This window comes from Podarcis bocagei, assembly GCF_964188305.1.
Source record: "Podarcis bocagei genome assembly, chromosome: 7".
In the NCBI taxonomy this organism is placed as follows: domain Eukaryota; kingdom Metazoa; phylum Chordata; class Lepidosauria; order Squamata; family Lacertidae; genus Podarcis; species Podarcis bocagei.
The window spans coordinates 84257038-84269265 of NC_138132.1; the positions used below are offsets into that span (position 1 = coordinate 84257038).

General features: G+C 48.5%; 1 protein-coding gene across 1 annotated transcript; it reads right to left on the reverse strand.

Moving 5' to 3' along the window:
* Positions 1–11: 11 nt before the first annotated feature.
* On the reverse strand, positions 12–10634 carry LOC308592040 (transmembrane protein 116-like). Its single transcript, XM_081203309.1, has 3 exons — positions 10371–10634; positions 3633–3706; positions 12–392 (listed from the first exon to the last, which is right to left on the reverse strand). Exons 1-3 carry the CDS (start codon positions 10435–10437, stop codon positions 183–185), a joined length of 351 nt encoding a protein of 116 aa, XP_081059435.1. The 5' UTR covers positions 10438–10634; the 3' UTR covers positions 12–182.
* Positions 10635–12228: the final 1594 nt, after the last annotated feature.

A 12228-nucleotide genomic window follows, 5' to 3' on the forward strand; every position in this document is an offset into this window, starting at 1 on the left:
GTCAGTGGCCCCTTGAACATGGCAGGGCACGGGTGGGATCAGGTGGGGAGCCTGGTGGGCCAAGGTGGCTGGGCTGCCCACCTTCCCCTCTGGCAATACGTGGCAGCGAGGAGGGGGTGCCAAAGGAGTGGGAGGAGAGAGTTTCGGGTGCTCAGCCAGAGGGACTCCAAAAGCTCCCTTGCTCACAGCAGCGTGGAGCCCGCAGCGGACTTGGCCTCTGCCTGGCGGCCAGCGGCGGGAAGCGTGCTTTCGTAGAACCTCTTCTGGGACCGCAGGAGCGGCGTCTGGGTCTCGCCGTCTTGGCAGGCCCTACGCTTCATGCAGCGGAACGTATGTTGGGTCCAGCAGTAAACGGCGCAGTTCAGGAGGCCCTGGGATGACGCCGTCAGAGCCTAGGAGAGAGATGGGGAGACGGGCAGGGTCAGTGGCTGCAGCAGAACTGGAGAGCAGCAAAATTCCAGTTGAAGCAGAGGAATCCAGCAGTGCCATTTCAATCAGCTCTCCCCCCCCCCTCAAGACCATGAGGTCTAGCACCTTAATTTACTTTTTTGGGGAAGGAACACAACGCAGCAGTAAAGCCCTTGATCAGCATGCTGAAGGTCTTGGGTTCGAAACCTGGCACCTCCAGGTAGGTGTGGGAGAGACCCTTGCCTGAAAGCTACTGGTCCAACTCCATGAAATACCATATTTTTCGCTCTATAGGATGCACAGGGCCATAGGATGCACTGGACGATAGGAGGGGGAGAACAGGGGGGGGAATTCTCCCCCTCTCTGCTCAGCGCCCCTACAGCGAAGTGGCAGGATAAACGGAGACCCTTCCATTTCTCCTTCCGTTTCACTGAAGGGGCGCTGCGCAGCTCTCCCTCTCGGCTGAAGCCGGGAGAGTCTTGCTCTCCCAGCTTCAGCAAAAGGAACCCAAAGCCTCCGGAGTGCATCGTGAGGTCCCGCTGCGCTCCAAAGGCTTCAGGGATAGCCACCTGAAGCCTTTGCAGTGCAGCGGGAACGCGTGCTGCACTCCAAAGGCTTCGGGTTCCTTTCGCTGACCGACCCCTCTCGCTCTCCAGGCTTTAGCGAAAGCAACGCAAAGCTTCCAGAGCACGGGGGGAGCTCTCCCTCTGTGCTTCGGAGGCTTCGCGTTGCTATCGCTGAAGCCAAGGACGCACACACATGTCCCCTTAATTTTTGGAGAGGAAAAAGTGCGTCCTATAGAGTGAAAAATACGGTACTTTGCTTTCATGTTGAGGCCTAGTCCGTTTCCAGCCTCTCTGGAGTCTCCTATCCTCACTGTTGCTGCTGCTTACTGTGCTTTTCTTCGGCTATCGCCCTGTTTTGCTGCCTTAAATGTACTCCGTCTCCTTATCCACATCTTTAAACAGACAAAAAGGCCTCCTCTGAAATTGTTTGCTTCAGCCCCCCCCCCTTTTCGTACCTTCTGCATTCGAAACAAGGTGCTTTGCCGCTGCCCCTCCCCAATATAAATCTTTGACATGAAATAACATGAATACTGCCCAAGGCTCTCCTCGGGTTGTCTTGGACCTGTTGCTCATCCTCTCAGCCTGACATACCTCACAGGGTTGGCGTGAGAATAAAATGGCAACACAGGGAGGGGGGGGCAGTATAGATTGTCATCGGAGAAGATACTGGGATAGAAATCCCATAAACCGAGTGGCCCCAAAGAGCAGCCACCTTCACTCCACCCCCCCCCCCCAAAATCCCCATTTGCTTTTCAGAAGGAGCATCCAGTGCCATTTTGAAAGACGAGTAGAATCTGCAACAAAATGTTGCAGCGGGGTTCAGCACACTGCAGCCCCTTTCGCCACCCCTCCTGGGGTGACAGGCAAACCTGTTCTGTCTTCCCTGGGCTGTTTTAGCATTCCCCTACCCCAACATAATGGGGTTAAACCACAGAGCCTAGAACTTGCCGATCGGAAGGTTGGCGGTTCAAATCCCCGCGATGGGATAAACTCCCGTTGCTCGGTCCCTGCTCCTGCCAACCTAGCAGTTTGAAAGCACATCAAAGTGCAAGTAGATAAATAGGTACCGCTCCGGCGGGAAGGTAAACGGCGTTTCCGTGCGCTGCTCTGGTTCGCTGCCACATGACCCGGAAGCTGTACATTGGCTCCCTTGGCCAATAAAGCGAGATGAGCGCCGCAACCCCAGAGTCAGTCACAACTGGACCTAACGTTCAGGGGTCCCTTTACCTTTAGCCCAACGTATTTTCTGAACTTCTGCAAACCTTGGGTGATGCTTTCCTCCCTCTCGGAAGGTGGACGCTGCAGTTGGCAGGTGTAGAATGAGTTTGCTATTAGTTTTTAGGATTCATTTTAATGTGGCTTTATTACCCCAGCTGCAGTCGGGGCAAAGGGCCCACGCTGCAGGGCTAGCCCATAGATCCCATTGTCCGCAGCGCTGGTCATGTCAGTGGTGCTGTCAGGGGTTGACCTGAGGCTCACATTGTTTCTTTTATTTTTATTTATTTTCCTTGCATTGACAGCTTCCGTCACGGAAGCCAGAGGGATACAAATGTAGCTCCCTTGCAATCACTGAGAAGCAGTCAAGTACAACATTCCTTGTAATGTTAGAGAAGACATGTGAAGGAATGTTTGGTGCAGCCAGTTGAAACTTCCTGCTCCTCCTGGCTAGAGCATCCTTCCTTTTGCATGTGATAGAAGGTGGGCGTGACCTTACCTGTCCAGGTAACAAAAGGACAAGTCACGCAGCATCCCTCTCTCTCTTTGATTTCCTTCTTCGTTGGATCAGCTTTTAGCTAGGACTGCTCTGCTAGCTCTCAGCTAGCAGCAAAACTGGGATTATTACCCCATATGGGGTAGATCCACATGTACATATTGGTAACTAAGTTTGCCTTCAGGGATCCAACTGTGAACTGATGTGAGTAAACTTATTTTTATCATCTTTGAATAAGATTGTGGCATTTTATTCTTTTTAAGAGGGATTCAAGCGAATTTACCAGGAACGTACAATTCAATCTGAGACAGATTGAATTGTATAATAGTGAGAGGCTCACACGAGCCTGCAACCAGTTATCTGCTGTGCATGAAAAGAGGAATGTAAACCCTGCTAAGTAAAGGAAGTTGCTAGCGCAAGTTAGGAAGGATATTAATAAAAATATATCCTCTCCTGCCACCCTGAACATTCCCACAATCACCTGCTCAGGCACTGACAAGGCCCAGACCTGCTTGTTTTCAGCAAGGTAACAGGGCTGCTCCCATTTGAATTTGTATTTCTCATAACCCTATTCAATTTAAAAATAAACAACAGCTGTACATAAAACCATGCAATGAAAACCATATAAAAATGTTAAAATCAGAAATTGGATAACTGTTGGGGGGTGTATTCTTAATTGCCTGCATAAGCCTGATGGAAAAGAAAAAAATTTCAGCGGGCACTGAAAACCTGGCACAAAAAGGTGCCTGCTAAATCTCTAGTGGCAGAGTGTTCCACAGGACTGGGCCAATGACACTAAAGTCTCTGCTTCTTGTTGTTGTCAAATTTGCCTCATCAATTCGGGGAACGAGCAAAGACTCTCCTGCAGGTGATCAAGGGTTCAGGCGATCTCTGAGTTACGCTGGACCTAAGTTGTTCAGGGCTTCAAAGATTAACACAATGCTTACCTCTAAAACACAAAATCCCATGTACGGCCTGGTGTGCTCCAAAGATGTCAGTCTGAAGATTCCAAGGATAAAGGCTGGAAAAATCCAAAGGGGAGGACTCAGTCACCAATAAAATCGCATCGCTGTAGCCCCAAAGTGACTTCAGTAAGGCACAGGTAGGTGTTTTTATTTCCCCAGCCAATTATTTGTTTTACTTATTAAACCTGTATCCTCTCAAAGAAGTCCCAGGGTGGCAAACTTCAAAACTTTAAAGCAGGCTTCCTCAACCTCGGCCCTCCAGATGTTTTTGAGACTACAATTCCCATCATCCCTGACCACTGGTCCTGCTGGCTAGGAATCATGGGAGTTGTAGGCAAAAAAACATCTGGAGGGCCAAGGTTGAAGAAGCCTGCTTTATTTTATTTTTTAAATATTTATTGAGATTTTACACTAAACATAGGTTTTAAAAATTAAAAATAATTAAACCAACAATTACACATACAAAATACAAAAAAACGGGTAATTGAAAAAATAAAAAAGGGGGGAAAATATTTTAGGAAAAAAATAATCCATTTTCCAATATCTTTAAGTTCATTTGGTTATTTCCTTGACCTCCTCACACCTCCCCTTTTTGTATTCCCGTTTACAAAGTCCTTTCAGCAAATCCTTACCCTCTTTCATTTATCTTTACTCTGTATACTTAACCTATTATAACTATATATTTTCATCCATATAACTATCTATATTTACATATTCTTATTAGCCTGAATACCAAAACCACTTATTTTCAGTCCAACATCATTTTAACATTCATTCATTTTACAGTATTTCTGCAAGTAGTCTTTAAATTTCTTCCAGTCTTCTTCCACCGTTTCTTCTCCCTGGTCTCAGATTCTGCCAGCCTTTTCTGCCAATTCCATATAGTCCATCATCTTCATCTGCCATTCTTCCAGAGTGGGTAAATCTTGTGTCTTCCAATACTTTGCAATAAGTATTCTTGCTGCTGTTGTAGCATACATAAAAAAAAAGTTCTATCCTTCTTTGGCACCAATTGGCCGACGATGCCCAGAAGAAAGGCCTCTGGTTTCTTCAGGAAAGTATATTTAAATACCTTTTTCATTTCATTATAGATCATTTCCCAGAAAGCCTTAATCCTTGGGCACGTCCACTAAAGGTGAAAGAATGTACCTTCAGTTTCTTTACATTTCCAACATTTATTATCAGGCAAGTGATAGATTTTTACAAGCTTGACTGGTGTCATGTACCACCTATAAATCATTTTCATAAAATTCTCTCTTAGGGCATTACATGCCGTAAATTTTATACCTGTGGTCCACAACTGTTCCCAGTCAGCAAACATGATGTTATGTCCAACGTCCTGTGCCCATTTAATCATAGCAGATTTAACCGTCTCGTCCTGAGTGTTCCATTTTAACAGCAAGTTATACATTCTTGAAAGTATCTTTGTTTTAGGATCTAACAGTTCTGTTTCCAACTTTGATTTTTCCACCTGGAAGCCAATTTTTTTGTCTGAATTGTAGGCCTCTCTTATTTGGTAATAGTGAAGCCAGTCTCGCACTTTATCTTTTAGTTTCTCAAAACTCTGCAATTTCACTTTGTCTCCTTCCGGCTCCAAAATTTCCCACTATTTCGGCCACTTGGCCTCCATATTGAGCTTTTTCTGGGCCTTTGCCTCCATCGGTGACAACCACCTTGGGGTTTTGTTTTCAAGTAAGTCTTTATATCTTGTCCAGACGTTAAACAATGCTTTCCTGACAATATGGTTTTTAAATGCTTTATGTGCTTTAACCTTGTCATACCATAAGTATGCATGCCACCCAAAAACATTGTTAAAACATTCTAAATCCAAAATGTCTGTGTTCTCAAGAAGCAGCCAATCTTTCAACCAGCAGAAAGCTGCTGATTCATAATAGAGTTTAAAATCTGGCAGGGCAAATCCCCCTCTTTCTTTTGCATCAGTTAGTATTTTAAATTTTATTCTGGGCTTCTTGCCCTGTCAGACAAATCTAGAAATGTCTCTCTGCCACTTCTTGAAACAGTCCATTTTGCATTATTGGCAACACATTCATCTTTATAGCAGCAATTCGACGCAACAAGAAGAAGCCTGCTTTAAAGAATACAACTGAAAATACAGTACTTTTAAAACGATTTAAACCAGGGCTTTTTTTCAGCTGGAACGGCACCTCTCAGGTGGGCGCCATTGCTATTATAAGAGAACAAGGGAGGCGTTCATAGTGAGTGGCCCCTGGAAGGCTGTCCATCAGAGACTGCGGCCCTCAAGGTGACAAAGGTCACCCACCCCTGATTTACATACAACACCCTTTCCCCACTGCCCAATGTTTTAACAATAATTTGAGAGCTTTATCAATTAACCCGAGCCACTGAGGAATCCAAGTTGCTAAATGCACCCCTGGATTTTGTGGGCTCAGAATTCAGCTGAAAAGTCCAACGTACTTACTTATTTTTTAAAAAACCAATACATACCAACACACCTTCCCCCCCCCATCATCACGTTTACAAATCTATTTTTTTTTAATAAAATTTTTTATTGGTTTTACAAGCATTTTTTAAACACAAAAAACAAATAAAGAAACAAACAAACATGTATAATTTCATATCCTTTCTTTCATAAACCTTACTTCGCCGACTTCCCCAAACCTCCCCTTTCTGCATTCCAATTCCAAATTTTTTTTCAGCAAATTCTAACACTTAATTACACCAAATTTATCCCTTATTCTTTTCTTTTACTTAATCTTTTTCAGCTATACACCTCTTTTCCCCCCTCAGATCTAGACATTTTAACACTCATTAATTTTGTAATGTTTCTTAAGGTAGACTTTAAATTTATTCCAATCTTCTTCCGCCGTCTCTTTCCCCTGATCACGGATTCTGCAAGTCATTTCAGCCAGTCCCATGTATTCTATCACCTTCGTCTGCCATTCTTCCAGGGTGGGTAGATCTTGGGTCTTCCAATGCTTTGCGATGAGTATTCTTGCTGCTGTAGTAGCATACGTAAAGAAAATTCTATCTTTCTTTGGCACCAACTGGCCGACAATACCCAAGAGAAAGGCCTCTGGTTTCTTAGGGAAGGTACATTTAAGTACCTTTTTCATTTCATTATATATCATTTCCCAGAAAGCCTTAATCTTCGGGCACGTCCACCAAAGGTGGTAAAAGGTACCTTCAGTTTCTTTACATTTCCAACATTTATTATCTGGCAAATGATAGATTTTTGCTAGCTTGACTGGGGTCATGTACCACCTATAAATCATTTTCATAATATTTTCCTTTAAGGCATTACATGCCGTAAATTTCATACCGGTGGTCCACAACTGCTCCCAGTCAGCAAACATGATGTTATGACCAATATATGTTATGACCAATAATGCTTTTCTAACAATGTGGTTTTTAAAGACTTTGTGCACTTTAACCTTGTCATACCATAAATATGCATGCCATCCAAATACGTTGTTAAATCCTTCTAAGTCCAAGATATCTGTATTCTCGAGGAGCATCCACTCTTTCATCCAGCAGAACGCTGCTGATTCATAGTACAATTTTAAGTCCGGCAGGGCAAATCCGCCTCATTCCTTTGCATCCGTTAAAATCTTAAATTTTATTCTGGGCTTTTTGCCCTGCCAGACAAATTTCGAAATGTCCTTCTGTCACCTCTTGAAACAGTCCATCTTGTCAAGAATTTGCAATGTTTGAAACAAAAATAACATTCTAGGCAATACATTCATCTTTATAACTGCGATTTGGCACGTTTACAAATCTAAGCTTGCTTCTTTCCTATTCCACCTCCTATTCCTCTCTTTTCCCTATTCCTCTTTTCCTATTCCTATTCCCTATTCCTCTCTTTCCCCTATTCCTCTTTTCCTATTCCTCTCTTTTCCCCCCTTTGGGTAAAGGTAAAGGTAAAGGGACCCCTGACCATTAGGTCCATCGTGGCCGACTCTGGGGTTGCGGTGCTCATCTCTCTTTATTGGCTGAGGGAGCTGGCGTACAGCTTCCGGGTCTTGTGGCCAGCATGACTAAGCTGCTTCTGGCGAACCAGAGCAGCGCACAGAAACACCGTTTACCTTCCCACCAGAGTGGTACCTATTTATCTACTTGCACTTTGACGTGCTTTCGAACTGCTAGGTTGGCAGGAGCAGGGACCGAGCAACGGGAGCTCACCCTGTTCCGGGGATTCGAACCGCCGACCTTCTGATCTCCAAGTCCTAGGCTCTGTGGTTTAACCCACAGTGCTACCCACGTACCCCTTTGGGTACTTGTTGTATTTAGACCTCAAGTCTACGGAAAATGCCCTGTCACTTTGAAAAACTGAATCCATAAACTCCTTAGGAGTTTCAGGCTCCTTCTAAACAAAATTTAGTGATAAGGAAAGGGAAAGACAGGGAGGAATCTAGCACTGAAGGAAATGTGCTTAGCACAACTTGCCCTGCCTCAGAAGCAACGCAAATAAATCTAAGTGATCCACATAAACTGGATTTGCACCATGTATTTTTGGTGGGTCTTTAAGTGGGTTCCCCCCCCCAACATTGTATGGAATAAAAATAGTGGTGTTTATTTATCTCTTTTTTGGAGGGGATTTAAAAGTCTGTGGATTATTAATAATCGAGAATGTCAAATAACACTGGTGAAAGAGTTTTAGCATATTAGACAGACATGGAAGTTCACAGAAGGACATTTTCCAGTCTCCAGCTCCCCTCCCCTTTCATCCAACTTGCATCCCCCCAAAACCTTTCTGGAGCTTCGAAGCTCTAAGGTAAAGGGACCCCTGACCGTTAGATCCAGTTGCAGACGACTCTGGGGTTGCGGCGCTCATCTTTCTTTACTGGCCGAGGTCATGTGGCCAGCATGACTAAGCCACTTCTGGCAACCCAGAGCAGCACAGGAAAATGCCGCTTACCTTCCCGCCGGAGCGGTACCTATTTATCTACTTGCACTTTGACGTGCTTTCGAACTGCTAGGTTGGCAGGAACAGGGACAGAGCAACAGGAGCTCACCCCATCACGGGGATTCGAACCACCGACCTTCTGATCGGCAAGTCCTAGGCTCTGTGGTTTAGACCACAGCACCACCCGCCCCTAATTTTCCAGAATGCCTTTTTTGTGGGTTATTGGGAGAAAAGGTAAGGAGGAACATTGTTTTATTTATTTCCATTAAATTAATTTATCTGAGAGGACAAGCCACATATATATCTATATCAGTGTTTCCCAACCACTGTTCCGCGGCACACTAGTGTGCCGCGAGATGTTGCCTGGTGTGCCGCGGGAAAAATTAAAAAATTCGAAAGATTTTTTTTTTAAAGTCAAATTTTCGATTGGGGCACCGTCACTAGATGACCCCTGGGGTTCCCTCCCTCCCTCCCGCTCTGCGCCTCCCTCCTCCTCCTCCTCCTCCGGGGAGGCCCTTCCTGGCTCTTGGCCAAGGCTTGGCGGCTGCCACTCACTCGCTCGCCCACCCGTCCCGCCATCCCTGCACCCGGCCTCTCCCCCTCCGTCCCCGGCGCGGGGGCTGCCGGGATCCGTAGTCCCCTTGCCCTTGGGCTCCGCGCCCGCGTGGGGTGCGCGAACTACGTTTCCCAGCGTGGCCTGGCGGGTCGGGCGTTTTGTTTGAAGCGCTCTTCTCCCGGCCATGGAATGAGCGCAGCGGCGGCGGCCGGGCGGGCAGGGGCTCTTCCGCGCAGACCCCGCGCAGCCTGCCTGCGCCCCCGCGGAGATCGGGCAGCAGGATGGAGCCCGGGGATCCCCGCGGAGGCGGAGCGGCGGAGGCGGAGGCTGCCCCCCAGGTAGGGCTGCGTCGGGGGGGGGGGTTATTTTTGCAATGCTGCATCCGCGCCGGAGGGGACGCATTGGACCGCGGGGAGACCCCTTGGCGGGCGTGCAAGGCAATGCATGCGTGCAGGCGTTGCATGGAGTGCAGTGCAATGCAATGGCAACGCGGCGCCCTGCATGCATGCATGCAACTTCCACCGGCGCTCCGGACTTGGCAGGTGAGGGGGGTCCCCAGTGGGCGGCAGAGAGAGCCGGGAGGGCGAAGGGCAGCCGGGGGGAGCAGCGCTGCTCCCCAAGCCGAGCCCGGGGGGAAACTTCGGCGTCGTTGCGGCGGGTGTTGGAAGCGGAGGCTGGCGGGGGCCCCTCACCTGCAAAACCTGGTCGCCTCTCATATATTTCGTGCATTGCATTCATCGCCCGCTCTCTCCTCCAAGGCGCTCCCGGGGGCGCGCGTGGTTCTCCCCGTGTTATCCTCGCAACAACAGCCCTGCGAGGTGGGTCAGGCGAGTGGCCCAAGGGAGCACCCAGGGATTGTCCTGGCCAGGTGGGGTGATTTGAACCCTGCTCTCTGCCCGGTCTTCGTCCTCATTTAGCCCCCACATGTGCATGACTGTGCATGACTGAGGTTTTCCCCCCTCGTCTTGGCTATGGTGTGAGTCTGTCCTGTTAATTAATGGGGTTCTGCCTTCGGAGAAGATGAGCCAGCCCTCAAGGAGGTGATTATGTAATTTGCTAGCAATTCATGTCCCTCCCGGCGTGACGCTGCGCGCTGACGTCACGGGGCTGTAATGGTGGTGTGCCTCGAGATTTTTTTCATGAAACAAGTGTGCCTTTGCCCAAAAAAGGTTGGGAAACACTGATCTATATCTACTTATCCGGGAGTAACTCTCATTGACTTTCTAGACACGTAACAAGGCAGACTGTCAAAGGCAGGGCATTCCCCAGCTTTCCTTACATGGACCCCAGCAGCAAAAAAATATCATGGGGTACAAAAACACTCTTTGCTCTACCATCTTAATCATCGCCCACTCCTGATCGCCCACATAGCCAGTTGAATTCAGAAACCTCTTGTACAGCCCTCTGGCTTGGATAAGTAAAACCTGCAGAAAAACCAAAACCAGTTATCAGAATCTACTATAGTCATACCTCATGTTACGGACGCTTCAGGTTACGTGTTTTCGGGCTACAGACTGCGAGAAACCCGGAAGTACCAGAACAGGTTACTTCTGGGTTTCGCCGCTCACACATGCGCTGAATCGCGCATGCACAGAAGCACTGAATTGCGCCTGTGCAGACGCGGCGCTTCAGGATGCGAACGCTGCGGGTTGCGGACGTCCCTCCATCACGGATTACGTCCACAACCCGAGGTTCCACTGTAGTTCCTTCTGATCACGTTTAATGCGGAGGGCGTGGGCTCCAAGCCCCAGGCAGCAATGAAGCCCAGAATGAAATACACCCTGACTTCCTCAGAGGAAGGTCTTGCTATAAATCTCATTACCATGAGCAATACACTCAATGCGTAAATAAAAGAAAATTCAGCACATCCTTCTGCTTATAATAGCAATGAAGTAGGTGAAACAGGTAGCACTAAAAATACAGCGAAATCGCATCTGGCATGTGAGTTACATTTAGGGCTGGGCGATATAGCCCTTTCCGACTTCAGAGGAGAGGGGGTTGCGGGCAGAAATCCTCCCACATCCTCACGCGGGGGCTAGCCTTTGCCCCCGCGAAAGTAGGGAATCCCCGGGCGTGTCGGCGATCAGCGGTCCGGGGAGGCGTGGTCTAGCCTATTTAAGGCTAGGCACGCCCGGGGACCGCCTTTTACCCCTTCCAGCTGAGCGGGTTTTTCCTCACCTTCTGCCTCGCGCCTGGCTTCACCCTCCAGAGCTGAAATCACTGGGAGACCACGGTCCCCACCGAGCAAGAAATCGCTTTTGCTGGGGTGGCATTGGCCGGTCGGAAGAAGGTTGGGAGGCACGCGCCGGGAATTTTCTTTTACTCGGAGGCCTTCTTGACAGTCGGCAGGGGAAGCGCCGGAGGATCACACCAGCCACTCGAGCACCCCTCGAGCCGTAGCGGGTGGCAAGGAGTACAGGCAGCAGCGTGATTAAACGGAAAAGCAGGAAGGGAGCGCCCCGCTCTGTCCTTCCGCTCCTTCCTATCGCTTTGGTGCGCTTTTCTTCCTTGCAAATCTCTCTTGTTTCCTGGTTTTCAACTGCGGTTACTAAGTTCACGTGGCTTGCCGGCTGGCTCCACCCCCCCCCTTTCCCCTGCTTTCCCCCTTGCATCGCCTGGGTCCGCGCTCCCCACGGGACGACGCCTCCTGCCCTTCTACCTTTCCCTTCCCAGCTCTTGTTCTGCCCCCGGTTCAGCATTGCATTCTGTTCTCCTGTTTCTACTCTGCAACGTCGCCTGCTTTGTCTGAGCAATAAGTTTGCCTGGTTGCTGTGGATACAGCGGCATCCCGCCTTCCTGGGGGAGTGCCACTTGAGGTTGTGGCTGCCATTTTTGATAAGGGCTTCGTAAGGGCAGGCGATCGGCGCCATCTTTGTGGGCGCACGTGGGAGTAGCCCGAGCGGCCATTTTGGTTGAGGGCTTCTGGCGGTCGCCATCTTGGGAGGGCCCACGTGTCGTCTCCCGGGCGGCCATTTTGGGTGAGGCGCTCACTGGCAAGCAAACAGCAAAATAGCAGGGTTCACAGTCTCAGACAGGAATAGCCACACAAGCATTGACGGTGCTGCCTTGCTTTACACAATAGTAAGAAGCACAGCGCAGGACATCAGGACAGGGTAGCTCCCGCTACCCACCACAGG

What these genes read in the sequence shown, in the direction of transcription:
- LOC308592040 (XM_081203309.1), bottom strand. Translation starts at nt 10,437, where the DNA reads ATGATTAAGATGGTAGAGCAAAGAGTGTTTTTGTACCCCATGATATTT. An exon ending in TTTTTGCTGCTGGGGTCCAT is followed by an intron (nt 3,707 to 10,370) that starts GTAAGGAAAGCT and finishes GGATTTTTCCAG; the next exon opens with CCTTTATCCTTGGAATCTTC. An exon ending in TGGGATTTTGTGTTTTAGAG is followed by an intron (nt 393 to 3,632) that starts GTAAGCATTGTG and finishes TCTCTCTCCTAG; the next exon opens with GCTCTGACGGCGTCATCCCA.